Source organism: Salvelinus fontinalis, chromosome 24 (genome assembly GCF_029448725.1).
Source record: "Salvelinus fontinalis isolate EN_2023a chromosome 24, ASM2944872v1, whole genome shotgun sequence".
NCBI lineage: Eukaryota > Metazoa > Chordata > Actinopteri > Salmoniformes > Salmonidae > Salvelinus > Salvelinus fontinalis.
Genome location: NC_074688.1, coordinates 25116910 through 25131806, shown reverse-complemented (window position 1 = coordinate 25131806; position 14897 = coordinate 25116910). Strand labels below are relative to the sequence as shown.

Sequence of the window (14897 nt, the reverse complement as noted above, 5' to 3'; positions counted from 1 at the left end):
ATTTAGATTTTATTTCAAAGATGTCCCTTGACAGAGTTATCATCACAACTACCCTAAATAAGATCGATGTTAACAATGTACAACTTCTTGATTTGTGACTTAGATGAGGAGGAGGAAGAGGAGAATACTGAGGATCAAGATGCAGATGGAAACCTCTGTGGTCTGATTGATGATGGTGTGGATGAAGGGGGAGGGGAGGAAGAGGATGAGGAAGAAGGGAATAAAGATAAAGAAGGTGATAGTGACTCTGGGGAGGAAATTGGACACCGTAAGAGGAAGAGAAGTAAGTGGTCATTCATAAATTGGTCCTGTATTTATTCATGTCTGGGCTGCACTGTGATTGCTTCCTAGCCACATTGTAGGCTATGTCTTCAGTCATTGAATAAACTATAATGTCGTAAACCCTTTGGTTCTATTTTGCCCATTCAGATTCAAGCCTTCATGATTTGTGACACCTAACAGTGTGCAGCAGAATCATGCATACCAATAATAATCACATTTGGTGTTTGAGTATCTTGCGATTTCTGTCTACAGGCTTTGACGACCGCTTGGATGATGATGATATTGATCTCATTGAGGAGAATTTGGGAGTAAAAGTGAAAAGGGTAAATATTCCGATGCCATTATGACAAGCAAAATTCATTGTAATCATGGACATTGTATAACACACAGCGGAGGTCTCGTGTCATGTCCCATGGTCCTACTCTCTAAAAATACTATGTAAAAGTAGATTGACTAAAATGTTTTCCTGATATCTCTACTCCTTCCTTATCATCATAAACAGCAAAAGTTCCGTCGTTTGCGAGACATGTCGGATGATGAGGATGAGGAGGGAGATGAAGATGTCAGGGAGGCCCATGAGAAGGACATGATAGCGGATGAGATCTTCATGGGGACAGGAGCGGATGAGGGTGAGGCATTGGATGTGCCTTTGCATCCCGGGGAGGATGAGGAGGAGGACGATGAGGAGTCTGGTATGAAACAGTTTAGTTTCTTCATCTATAAACAGTTGAGTTGTTTTGAGTTAGCCATTTGAAAATATATACATTTCCTCAGATATCGATGACTTTATTGTGGATGATGACGGACAGCCCTTGAAAAAACCCAAGTGGAGGAAGAAGCTGCCAGGATATACAGATGCGTAAGTGATTCTGACATTTAATTTAATCACTTAGATCCCAATTTGCAGTAGCCTCTCCACCTGAAAGCTTACCCGAAAGTAAGAAGTCCTATCTGTGCAATAGAATTTGATATGGTAGATATTTTCCAAATGGCACCCTATTCCCCTATGGGCCCTGGTCAAAAGTAGGGCACTATAATAGAGTGCCATTTGGGACGCTGGCATGTTTATCTGTACTCACATGCAGTATTTAGTACTGAGCACCACTGCCTTTTTACAGAGCCCTTCAGGAGGCCCAAGAGATATTTGGAGGGGACTTTGACTTTGCCGAGTTTGACACTGAAGCCTATGAAGATGCAGAGGAGGAGGAGGAGGATGCAGATGAAGAGTCATGGGACCGGCCCAAGAAGCAGGCCAAGAAGAGGGTGGGTCGACGCAGTATCTTTGAGATCTATGAGCCTAGCGAGCTGGAGAGCAGTCACATGACGGACCAGGACAACGAGATCCGCTCCACTGACATGCCAGAGAGGTTCCAGGTGTGTATACTTCTAAAGGGTGCATCCCAAATGGCACTCGGACCCTATGGGCTCTGGTCAAAAGTAGTGCACTATATAGGGAATAGGGTGCACAGTCATAGTAATTTGGACACGTGAGCACCTGAAACTCACCTATAACTGTTATGGGCTTGACGCTGTAGCCCTATGGTATTCAAACTTTTTAATTTCTTCAGCCAGAATTTCTGGGGACCACATTTTTTTCGCAATAATTTTGCATGACCCCACCCCAAATATGACACAAACTTAAAATCGGTACATTTCGATTTTTACATAAACAAATCACCTTCAATTCATTACATTTGCATCTCTTATCAAAATGAAAAGAAACTAAATAAAATAAATAAATGATAATTATCTTTCTCAAAAACTGTTGCATATTGTCCCATACACTAATCTATACTCTTAATTTTTTCACTGTAGTTCCCCCGCGACCCCGACTTTGAATACCACTGACTTTGAATATCACTGCTGTAGCCCATACCCTTTTCTATGTGTGTGGTCTTGTTGTTTTTAGTTGCGCTCCACTCGTGTGAAGCCAGCAGAGGATGATGAGCTGGAACAGGAGGCTGAGTGGATCTATAGGAATGCCTTCTCTACTCTCACCATCTCCATGCAGGTACTGGAGTGAGGATATTTTAGCTAGGTATCATAAGACAATTAGTTAAAGCTGATGCTACAGTCTAGGTCTGTTTTTAAAATGCTTGTGTTTTTAAAAATCTAATATTCTGTGTTTTCAGGAGAACGCAGACTATTTGGACAGAGGTCCAACCACTACTTTCAGCAGAAAAGGCCCCAGCACCATACAGAAGATTAAAGAGGCTTTGAATTTCATGAGAAACCAACACTTTGAGGTACTACACATTCCTTCTAGCACTGTAGGTAAAGTTGAGTTCTTCCATATCATTTTTCACAGTTAGTTAATACAACTGTCTTCATTGTTTCACCTCTAGGTTCCGTTTATAGCGTTCTACAGGAAAGAGTATGTGGAACCTGAACTCAATATCAATGATCTGTGGAAGGTTTGGCAGTGGGATGAGAAGGTAATATACTGTAGCATTGGATTTTGGTTAACTTTAACCCTTCATTTATTCTCTCTGTTTAATTACTGTTTAATGTGGGACTTTCTTTCCTCAGTGGACCCAGCTGAAAACCCGCAAACAGAACCTGAGACGCCTGTTCCAGAAAATGCAGGGATACCAGTTTGAACAGATCTCAGCTGACCCAGATAAGCCACTGGCTGATGGCATTCGACCACTAGACACTTCAGATTTAGAGAGGTAAGGCTTGTCATGTCAAACATGTTTGTAAATAAGCCTTGTCTGAGCCAGAACAGCCCATCTCCTGTTTCTGTAGTGAGGCAACTTGATGTACAAGTACACCCCTTGGACAGTACGCTAGTCATGTTATGACACCTTTATTATCTTTGTTGTATCTGAATGCATACCTGATTATGTTTTTTGACAAGGCTGAAGGATGTCCAGTCTAGTGATGAACTGGGCGACGTCTACAACCATTTCCTGCTGTACTATGGCCGGGATATTCCAAAGATGCAGAATGCAGCCAGGTCCAGCAAGAAAAAGCTGAAGAAGATCAAAGTGGATGAAGATGGTACGATTTAGATTATATATTGTAAGATGGGGAAAGCACCTTTACCCTCACCAGAGTAATTATCATGTATTCTGTTCGCAGGTAATGAGCAGGAAGTAGAGGAGGAGGAAGAGGAAGAAGAGGAGCAGTCAAAAGGGCCGGACCTGAAGCTTGCATCTCGCAGGGATATGTACAGCATCTGCCAGTGTGCAGGACTGGGTGAGTGCTTTATCATGTGTGTCCAGTAGGCATCACTATCAGCACATATTACAGACAGATTTGTGTGCTTTACAGTACATCTTCAGGGCTATACAGTTAGCTTGTGATAATACAAAAACTTGCGAAAGAATGTGTGACTGGAAAACTGTGACTATTGTACTTAAACAGAGTTTGCTAATCGAAGTGCACTTCCTGTATCACGAGCCAACTGTATTTGCAACAGTTTTTGAGTCCACCATTTAAAGGGTTCTCTCGTCAGATGGCCTGGCCAAGAAGTTTGGTCTGACTCCAGAGCAGTTTGGAGAAAACCTACGTGACAGTTACCAGCGTCACGAGACTGAGCAGTTTCCTGCTGAGCCCATGGAGCTGGCTAAGGACTACATCTGCAGGTTAACCGGCGACACAATATTGCACTGTATACAGAATGCACTTTAATATTAAGATAACCCAACCATTTTAGCAGTAACAGAGTTGGTGTTGAGAGGTGAATATGCAAACTTGTACATGGCTGCATCTCAAGTCGCACCATTTGAGATGCAAACCTATAGCTTCCGCAATACTACTAATAGTATGTTCTCTCTGCCTGTGCAGCCAGTTCAGCACAGCGGAGGCAGTACTGGAGGGGACTCGCTACATGGTTGCCATGCAGATCGCCCGGGAGCCTCTAGTCAGACATGTGCTCCGACAGACGTTCCAGGAAAGAGCCAAGATCAACATCAAACCCACCAAGAAGGGAAAGAAGGTATACGCCATCTATTTGAAATAGGGTTGAAAATTCACGGTAACTTTTGGAAAATTCCCAGGTTTTCCAGAAATCCCAGTTGGAAGAAATCCTTTATCGTTCTACCAGGAATTCCTGGGAATTTGTGAAAGTTACTTGAATTTTCCAACCCTATTCTGCAATTACCTCCACTTATTTGTTGGTTGTATTAGTGGTTTATTTAGGTCTTTCGTGGGATATACCTTCAGAGGCGTCAGGTAGCCTTGCGGTTAGAGTGTTGGGACTGTAACCACAAGGTTGCTTGTTTGAATCCCTGAGCCGGCAAGGTGGAAAAATCGGCTGTTCTGCCCTTTAGCAAGGCAGTTAACTCCCACAACAACTGTTCCTCTGACTCAGAGTGGTTGGGTTAAATGCAGAAGACACATTTTGGTTGAATGGATTCAGTTGTGCAACTGACTAGGTATCCCCTTTCCCTATTCATACCCCTTGACTTTTTCCACATTTTGTTTTGTTACAGTCTGAAACATCCTTGACATGTCACTACAACTTGTTTGGAGTCTACCTATGGCCAATTCAATTGTTTGGACATGATTTAGAAAGAAACTCACCTGTCTACAGTGCACTCTCCAAAGATGTTTGATCAGGTTCAAGTCTGGGCTCTGGCTGGGGCGCTAAAGGACCTTCAGAGACTTGTCCTGAAGCCACTCCTGCATTGTCTTGGCTGTGTGCTTAAGGTTGTTGTCCTGTTGGAAGGTGAACCTTCGCCCCAGTCTGAGGTCCTGAGCGCTCTGGAGCAGGTTTTCATCAAGGATCTCTTTGTTAATCTTTTCCTCGATCCTGACTATTCTCACAGTCCGAGCCGCTGAAAAACATCCCCACAGCATGATGCTGCCACCACCATGCTTCACCGTAGTCATTGTGCCATGTTTCTTCCAGACGTGACGCTTGGCATTTAGGCCAAAGAGTTCAATCTTGGTTTCATCAGACCAGAGAATCTTGCTTCTCATGGTCTGAGAGTCCTTCGGGTGAATTTTGGCAAACTCCAAGCGGGCTGTCGTGCCTTTTACTGAGGAGTGGCTTCCGTCTGGCTACTATCATAAAGGCCTGATTGGTAGAGTGCTGCAGAGATGGGAGAACCTTCCAGCAGGATCACCATCTCCACAGAGGAACTCAGGAGCTCTGTCAGAGTGACCATCGGGTTCTTGGTCACCTCCCTGACCAAGGTCCTTCTCCCCCAATTGCTCAGTTTGGCTCGGCGGCCAGCTCTAGGAAGAGTCTTGGTGGTTCCAAACTTCTTTAATTTAAGAATTATAGATGCCACTGTGTTCTTGGGGACCTTCAATGTTGCAGACATGTTTTAGTACCCTTCCCCAGATCTGTGCCTTGACACAATCCTATCTCGCAGCGCTACGGACAATTCCTTCGACCAAATGGCTTGGTTTTTGCTCTGACATGCTCTGTCAACTGTGGGACCTTATATAGACAGGTGTGTGCCTTTCCAAATCATGTCCAATCAATTGAATTTACCATAAGTGGACTCCAAGCAAGTTGTTGAAACATCTCAAGGATGATCAATAGAAACAGGATGCACATGAGCTCAATTTTGAGTCTCATAGCAAAGGGTCTGAATACTTATGTAAATAAGGTATTTCAGTTTTACATTATGTAAAAATACATTATGCATAAATGTAAAAATAAAACAGTTTTTGCATTATCATTGTGGGGTATTGTGTGTAGATTGATGAGGAGAAACAGTGAATCAATTTTAGAATACGGCTGTAACGTAACAAAATGTGGAAAGGGGAAGGGGTCTGAATACTTCCCGAATGCACTGTATATAAGGTCCCACAGATGACAGTGCATGTCAGAGCAGAAACTATATCATGAAGTCCAAGGAACTGTCCGTAGCACTCCTAGATAGAGTTGTGATGAGGCATATATCTGGAGAAGGGTATAAAACAATTTCTAAAGTTTTGAAAGTTTCCAAGAGCACAGAGGTCTCCATCAAAAATATACCCAGACTCTGCCTAGACCTGGCCGTCCGACCAAACTAAGCAACCAGGCAAGAAGGTCCTTGGTCAGGGAGGTGACCAAGAACACAATGACCACTGACAGAACTACAGAGTTCCTTCTTTGAGATGGGAGAACCTGCCAGAAGGACAACAGTCTCTACCGCACTTCACTAATCTGGGCTTTATGAGAGTGGCCAGACAGAAGCCACGCATGAGAAAAAGGCACAAAACAGCACGCACGCCTGGAGTTTGCCAAAAAGCACGTGAAAGACTATGAGAGCAGAAAGCAAATGAGCATGTGGTCTGATGAGACAAAATTGACCTGAATGCAAAAATATACTATGTCTGGAGAAAACCAGGCACAGCTCGTCACCTGTCTAACACCATCCCGACTGTGCAGCATCATGCTATGGAGATGGTTTTCAGCGGCAGGGACTGTGTGATTGGTAAGGATAGAGGGAACAATGAATGGAGCTAAATACAGGCAAATCCTTGATGAGAACCTGCTTCAGAGTGCAAATAACCTAAGACTGGGCGTGAAGATTTACACTACCTTTCTAAAGTTTGGGGTCACTTAGAAATGTCCTTGTTATTGAAAGAAAAGCACATTTTTTGTCCATTAAAATAACATCAAATTGATCAGAAATACAGTGTAGACATTGTTAATGTTGTAAATGACTATTGTAGCTGGAAACGGCAGATTTTTTATGGAATATCTACATAGGCGTACATAGGCCCATTATCAGCAACCATCACTCCTGTGTTCCAATGGCACGTTGTGTTAGCTAATCCAAGTTTATCATTTTAAAAGGCTAATTGATCATTAGAAAACCCCTTTGCAATTATGTTACCACAGCTGAAAACTAATGTTCTGATTAAAGAAGCAATAAAACTGGCCTTCTTTAGACTAGTTGAGTATCTGGAGCATCAGTGGGTTTGATTACAGGCTCAAATGGCTAGAAACAAAGAACTTTCTTCTGAAACTCATCAGTCTATTCTTGTTCTGAGAAATGAAGGCTATTCCATGCGAGAAATTGCCAAGAAACTGAAGCTCTCGAACAACTGTGTACTACTCCCTTCACAGAACAGCGCAAACTGGCTCTAACCAGAATAGAAAGGAGTGTGAGGCCCCGGAGCACAACTGAGCAAGAGGACAAGTACATTAGTACAAGTACATTACGCCCCCCTCCCCCCTGGTTGACCGGGGTGTCGGCGGTGGAAGTCTGCGATGAGGGCTGGATCCAGGATGTCTCTAGCGGGAACGCAGCACCTCTCCTCTGGGCCGTAACCCTCCTAGTCAACCAGGTACTGTAAACCCCTGCCCCGTGGTCGAACACCCAGGAGACGTCTCACCGCGTATGCCGGATGGCCATCAATGACACGGGGAGGGGGGTGGGCCTGGGGACAGGAGACAAAGAACTGTGAGACACGGGTTTAATTATAGACACATGGAACGTAGGGTAAATATTGACGGTACAGTGTAACAAGAGAAGGACAGCAGTGGAACTCAGGACTCTGTAGATGGGAAAAGGACCAATAAAACGGGGGGGGGGGGGGGACAGTTTGCGGGACGCTATCCGAAGGGGCAGGTCCCGTGTGGACAGCCATACCCTCTGCCCAATGCGGTACCTGGAGTTGGTCTTGAGAATTGCCGCCCTGGCTCTTCTCCAGCTACATCGACAGGGGCAGACAAACATCTGGGACGAGGGTACGCTGTCTTCCTGCTCTTGTTCAGGGAAGAGTGGAGGCTGATACCCCATGGAGCACTCGAAAGGGGAGAGTCCCGTGGCAGAACTGGGAAGAGTGTTCCGGGCATACTCCACCCAGACCAGTTGACGGCTCCAGGTAATGGGGTTGGTTGAGACCAGGCACCTTAAGGTGGTCTCCAGGTCTTGGTTGACTCGCTCCGACTGACCATTAGTTTGGGCATGGAATCCGGATGTCAGGCTGGCCAACAACCCAATAAGGGTGCAGAATGCCTTCCAGAACTGAGACGAGAACCCCAATCAGAGACCATGTCTACCGGGAGTTCTTGGATCCTGAAGACATGCTGCACCATAAGCTGGGCCTTTTCCTTGGCAGAAGGTAGTTTGGGGAGAGGGATGAAATGGGCGGCCTTGGAGAACCAATTGACTACCGTCAGAATGACAGTGTTGCCATCAGACGGAGGGAGCCCAGTGACAGTCCAGAAATATATGAGACCAGGGACGATGAGGAACCGGTAGTGGCTGCAGGAGGCCAGAAGGAGCTTGCCGTGGAGTCTTGTTGTGAGCACACACACAGTGCATGCGGTGATGAAGGCAGAGACGTCAGGGGCCATTGTGGGCCACCAGAAACGTTGTTAAAGGCTAGTGTACAACGGGACCCTGGATGACAGGTCAGCCTGGAGGAATGAGCCCATTCCAGAACCCGGGACCGGACTGGATTAAGGACAAACAGACGGTTAGCCGGGCGCCCTTCAGGTCCAGGCTGGGAGCATTGTGCCTCGTGGACCAGGTTATCAATACCCCAATCCACTGTGGCAGCAAGGCATGAGGTAGGGAGAATGGTTTCAGAGGTCGAGGGTGTGGCAGAGGAACTGTGTAGGCGGGAGAGGGCATCAGGCTTCACATTTTTAGACCCTGGGCGGTAGGAGATGGTGAAGTTAAATCTGGTGAACAGGAGGGCCCACCGGGCCTGCCTGGAGTTGAGGCGCTTGGCTGTATGGAGATATTCCAGGTTTTTAATGGTCGTTCCAGACCAGGAATGGCTGTTCTGCTCCTTCCAGCCAGTGCCTCCACTCCTCCAACAACATCTTCTCCTCCAGGAGTTCTCGGTTGCCAACATCGTAGTTCCTTTCAGCAGGATTGAGACGATGGGACAGGAAGCCACAGGGATGAAGCTTCTGGTCCTGGGCAGATCGCTGGGACAGGATGGCCCCCACTCCAACATCAGAAGCATCCACTTCTACCACACATTGACACGAGGGGTCCTGATGGATGAGGATGGGTGCTGTTGTGAACCGATGCTTCAGGTCCACAAAGGCTTTGTCGACAGCTGGAGACCATTTGAACGGTACCTTGGGAGAGGTGAGTGCCGAGGGGGGTGCCGCCAGGTTGCTGTTGTCCTGAATGAAACGGCGGTTAGAAGTTTGCAAATCAAGAAACCGTTTCAACTGCACCATGGACATTGGTTGAGACCAATCCACCACTGCTTTCACCTTTCCAGGATCCATCTGAACATTGCCCTCATCAATGACATATCCCAGAAAGGTGATAGTAGAGGGGTGGAACTCACACTTCTCGGCTTTCACAAACAGCTGTTTCTCCAAGAGGTGCTGAAGGACCTGTCTGACATGAAGAACATTCTTGTGCCGATCGGGAAAAAAACAGGATGTCGTCAAGGTACACAGAACACAAACCGGTTTAGCATGTCACGAAGCACATCATTGACCAAAGCCTGGAAAACAGCGAAGGCGTTGGTGAGTCCAAATGGCATGACCTGGTACTCATAATGTCCACTGGCTGTGTTGAAGGCTGTCTTCCACTCATCACCCTCGCGTTTCCGAACCAGGTGGTAGGCATTTCGAAGGTCCAACTTGGAAAATAAAGTGGCCCCCTGGAAAGGTTCAAACGCTGAGGAGAGGAAGGGGGTAACGATTCTTGACAGTAATGTCATTAAGTCCCCGGTAGTCAATGCACGGACGCAGGGTCTTGTCCTTCTCCACAAAGATAAACCCTGCGCCGGCAGGAGATGCAGACGGACAGACGGCTCCAGTGGCCAGAGACTCCTCTATGTACTCCTCCATAGCTTTGGTCTCTGGTCCAGACAGAATACAATCGACCCCGAGGTGGTGTAGTGCTTGGGAGAAGATCAATGGCACAATCATAAGGACGGTGCGGGGGAAGGGAAGTAGCACGTGCCTTACTGAATACTTCTAGGAGGTCATGGTATTCTGTGGGGATAGCAGAGACATCCACAATCTTGCTAACATTCTGAGGAAGGTGACTTGAGGAAGGTTGTGCTGCTTGAAGGCAGTGGGAATTGCTAAATAGGCTCCAACTCAGGATGGAGCTTGTGGTCCAGTCAATCACAGAATTGTGCTTTTGGAGCCAGGAAAATCCCAACACAACCGGAACATGGGGAGATGTCATGAGGAGGAACTGTATAGTCTCGTTGTGGTCAATGAGCACTCTGGTCTCCCCACAGCACAAGAGGAAAAAGGGGTGTGCAGGTGATGGGAATTAGGAAACTCCCAGTCTGACTCACCATGGTACTGGTACCCACTAAAGACAAGGGTTACCTAATAGGGCAGGTAGGTATAAAATGTCCTGCCCCTCCACAGTAAAGACAACAGTTACTGTTCATCCTCCGTGAGTGCTTCCAAACTGATAGCCTAGTTCTTCGCAACTGCATAGGCTCAGGAGTATCCAACTCACCCGTCATAGATTCACGCGAGAGCTCGGGTAGCTTCGACTCCTCTCGGAAGAGCTGCCTTCAGAAACTCCTGGATTCCATAGGAGGTGAACGCACCATATGCACGAGTGTGCCCGAGACCAGACCTCTTCTCACTCTTGCGTTCCCGCAATTTTAATGGTTAAAGTGATAAGGAAGTCAAGGTTCACCGGCAGTTCCCGAGCAGCTAGCTCATCCTTAATCTCCTCAGATAATCCGTGCAGAAAAGTATCGAAAAGAGACTCCGGAATTCAGGCACTCTCGGCGGACAACGTGCGAAAGTCCACCGTGTAGTCTGCCACACTACGGGAGTTGACGTAAGTCAAGCAGTTTGCTGGCCACCTTTCTCCCGTATACCGGAGACTCAAAAACTTCTCACCTCTGCCATGAATTCCTCCAAATGACAGATTGTTGTTCCCAAACTGCCGTAGCCCAGGAGAGCGCCCAGGAGATAATAACGTGGACAGGTGAAACAGATCAGGGTGTGACATGCTGATAATGGGCCTCTGTATGCCTATGTGGATATTCCATTAAAAATCAGCCGTTTCCAGCTCCAATAGTCATTTACAACATGAACAATGTCTACACTGTATTTCTGATCAATTTGATGTTATTTTAATGGACAAAAAATTTGCTTTTCTTTCAAAACAAGGTCATTTCGAAGTGACCCCAAACTTTTGAAAGGTAGTGTACATTCCAACAGGACAATGACCCCAAGCATACAGCCAAAGCAACGCTCGAATGGCTTCAGAACAAGAATGTGAAACCCAGCCAAAGCCCAGACTTGAATCACATTGAAAATCTGTGGAAAGAGTTGAAGACTGCTGTTCACTGCCATTCCCCATCTAACTTAACAGAGCTTGAGTAAATCTCCAAGGAAGAATGGGATAAAATCCCCAAATCCAGATGTGCAAAGCTGATACAGACATACCCAAGAAGGCTCAAATCTGTAATCACCGCCAAAGGTGCTTCTGTTAAGTATTGACTCAGGGGTGTGAATACTTAAGTGAATGAGATATTTCTGTATTTCATTTTTTATATATTTGCAAAAATAAAAAAACATGTTTTCACTTTGTCATTATGGGGTATTGTGTGCAGATGGGTGAGGGGGAAACAAAATCAATTTAATACATTTTGAATTCAGGCTGTAAGACAACAAAATGTGTAATAAGTCAAGGGGTATGAATACTTTCTGATGGCACAGTACATACTGTATAGAAAAAATACATCTAACATGTTCTTTTCAGTGACTCATATTTTTACATTTAGTCATTTAGCGACTTATAGTTAGTGCATATATTAATATGTCGCGATCTAGTTTGAAGTACTCTACCAGACATGTATGTGGTCTAATCTTTCCTATAGGATGTGGATGAGGCCCATTATGGTTACTCCTTTAAGTATCTGAAAAACAAGCCTGTAAAGGAGCTGAATGGTGACCAGTTCCTCAAGATGTTCCAGGCAGAGGAAGAGGGCCTGCTCACCATAAACATCTGTATTGACCTAATTGGAGTGAAGGGGTGAGAGCTTTTTATTATAACGTTGTGTAATAACATATTAATAACATTATTGTCAGCATCCCAAATGGCACCATATTCACTAAATAGTGCACTACGCTCTGGGATACGCGCAATGCCGTCGGGGGTAAGCCAAATGAAAATGTGATTCACATTTTCAAACAGTCCATTTAGATTTTCCAACAGGGCTATACATTTGGGTGATGTTTTTTTCTCGCCTGAATAGCCTCGTTTCACTGCCAAAAATAAAATTAAATCATCTAGTGTTTCTTTGAAATAACAACACAATGTCAAATACAGGTAGCCTAGTCAAATAATTAACATCCAATCACATTAACCGTTACTCTGTCAAGGGAAACCTTTGCTCTTGCGCAGAAATTTAGAAACTAAACATGCCAATTTGAAAAATAAGCCACGGGAGTTTTTTGAGCGAGAATTAAAACAACTTTCGATTAGTAAGACATGTATAAAAGCAACAGATACCATTAATAAGAAGGGGCTAGAAGCGTCTTATATGGTGAGCTACCGAGACAAGCCCCATACTATTGTGGAGGACTTAATTCTTCCTGCTGCCGCGGATATGGCTGGGACAATGCTTGGGGAAAAGGCCAAAAAAACTATACAGACAATACAGACTATACATCAAACAACACTGTTTCACGACGCAGCAGTGACATGGCAGGAGATGTTTTGAAACAAGTACTGCTTCGCATACAAGCCAGTGAATTCTATGCATTACAGCTGGATGAGTCAACAGACGCGGGCCTGGCACAGCTCCTGGTGTATGTCTGTTACATTTATGGGGCGTCAATTAAGGAAGACATCCTCTTCTGCAAACCACTGGAAACCAGGACTACAGGAGAGGATATTTTAGAACTACTAGACAGCTTTGTGACATCAAATGGACTTTGGTGGTCAAGATGTGTTGGTATCTGTACTGATTGCGCAAAAGCCATGACAGGGAGACATAGTGGAGTGGTAACGCGTGTGCAAGCAGTTGCTCCTGACGCCACTTGGGTACACTGCAGCATCCACCGAGAAGCTCTTGCTGCCAAGGGAATGCCTGACATCTTGAAAGACGTTTTGGACACTACAGTGAAAATGGTTAACTTTGTTAAAGCAAAGCCCCTGAACGCTCGTGTATTTTCTGCATTATGCAATGAAAATGGCAGCAACCAAATAACGCTTTTACAACATACAGAAGTGCGCTGGTTATCAAGGGGCAAAATATTGAGAAGAGACGAGCTTAAGGTTTTCTTTATTAATTTTCACTTGTCTGACCTCTAGCATGATGAGGAGTTTCTCACACGACTGGCCTATCTGGGTGATGTTTTTTCTCGCCTGAATGATCTGAATCTAGGATTACAGGGACTCTCCGCAACTATATTCAATGTGCGGGACAAAATTGAGGCTATGATTAAGAAGTTGGAGCTCTTCTCTGTCTGCATTAACAAGGACAACACACAGGTCTTTCCATCATTGTATGATTTCTTTGTGTGCAAATGAACTCAAGCTTACGGACAATGTCAAATGTGATATAGCGAAGCACATGAGTGAGTTGGGTGCGCAATTACAAAGGTACTTTCCCGAAATGGACCACACAACTGGATTCATTATCCCTTTCATTCCCTGCCTCCAGTCCACTTACCGATATCTGAACAAGAGAGCCTCATCGAAATTGCAACAAGTGGTTCTGTGGAAATTTAATTTAATTTGTAGCCACTGCCAGATTTATGGATAGGGCTGCGTTCAGAGTATCCTGCCTTGGCAAATAGCGCTGTTAAGACACTGATGCCCTTTGCAACCACATACCTATGTGAGAGTGGATTCCCGGCCCTCACTAGCATGAAAACTAAATACAGGCACAGACCCGTGTGTGGAAAATGCTTTAAGACTGAGACTCTCTTCAATACAACCCAACATTGCAGAGTTATGTGCATCCTTTCAATCACACCCTTCTCATTAACCTGTGGTGAGTTATTCACCATATTTGATGAACAAATAAGGTTTTATATGTAAGATGACTAAATAACGAGCAAAATTATTGATTATTTTTATTTGTGCCCTGATCCTATAAGAGCTCTTTGTCACTTCCCACGAACCGGATTGTGACAAAAACTCACACTCATTCTTATGTTTAATAAATGTATCGTATAGTGTGTGTGTGGCAGGCTTACAATGATGGCTAAAAACAAAATTTGAGAGTGTGCTGACCCTGGTGCTAGAGGGGGTACGCAGCTGGAGGTTGAATGTTTGAAGGGGTACGGGACTATAAAAAGTTTGGGAACCACTGATGTAGGGAATAGGGTGCCATTTGCAACGCAGGTTCTGAGCTTGTGTAATAATATATTAATATCATGAAATAACCATTAATAACATGTAATAACATATTAATACCATGTAATAACATATTCCAAAATGTGTTCTGTTTACATGTATATTGTCCAGAATCAGTCAAGTATCCATGATATCACTATGTTTGTTGAGCAGGTACGGAGGTGACCAGGCATACTATGAAGAGATAAAGCAGTTTTACTACAGAGATGAGTTCAGCCACCAGGTTCAGGAGTGGAACAGACAGCGCACTCTGGCCATTGAACGATCCCTCAAACAGTTCCTTTACCCGCAGATGGCGAAAGAGCTGAAGAACAAACTTATTGCAGAAGCAAAGGAGAACATCATCAAGGTACTCCTCTCCCCCGCTCCCCCCCTCACACACACCCAAGGATA

The 14897-nt window shown here is 45.0% G+C and overlaps 1 protein-coding gene across 2 annotated transcripts in view; it reads left to right on the top strand.

Annotated features, from left to right (window-relative positions):
• Positions 1–14897, top strand: part of LOC129822217 (transcription elongation factor SPT6-like) — a 42406-nt gene that overhangs the window by 923 nt on the left and 26586 nt on the right. For both annotated transcript variants that reach the window (XM_055880305.1, XM_055880306.1), the window contains exons 3-17: positions 104–283; positions 535–605; positions 785–974; positions 1057–1141; positions 1401–1656; positions 2192–2293; positions 2415–2528; positions 2628–2717; positions 2812–2954; positions 3143–3285; positions 3367–3483; positions 3743–3872; positions 4075–4225; positions 12016–12170; positions 14658–14853. In XM_055880305.1, coding sequence (XP_055736280.1) covers positions 104–283; positions 535–605; positions 785–974; positions 1057–1141; positions 1401–1656; positions 2192–2293; positions 2415–2528; positions 2628–2717; positions 2812–2954; positions 3143–3285; positions 3367–3483; positions 3743–3872; positions 4075–4225; positions 12016–12170; positions 14658–14853 — 2123 coding nt within the window. The remainder of the gene's footprint in view (positions 1–103; positions 284–534; positions 606–784; positions 975–1056; positions 1142–1400; positions 1657–2191; positions 2294–2414; positions 2529–2627; positions 2718–2811; positions 2955–3142; positions 3286–3366; positions 3484–3742; positions 3873–4074; positions 4226–12015; positions 12171–14657; positions 14854–14897) is intronic.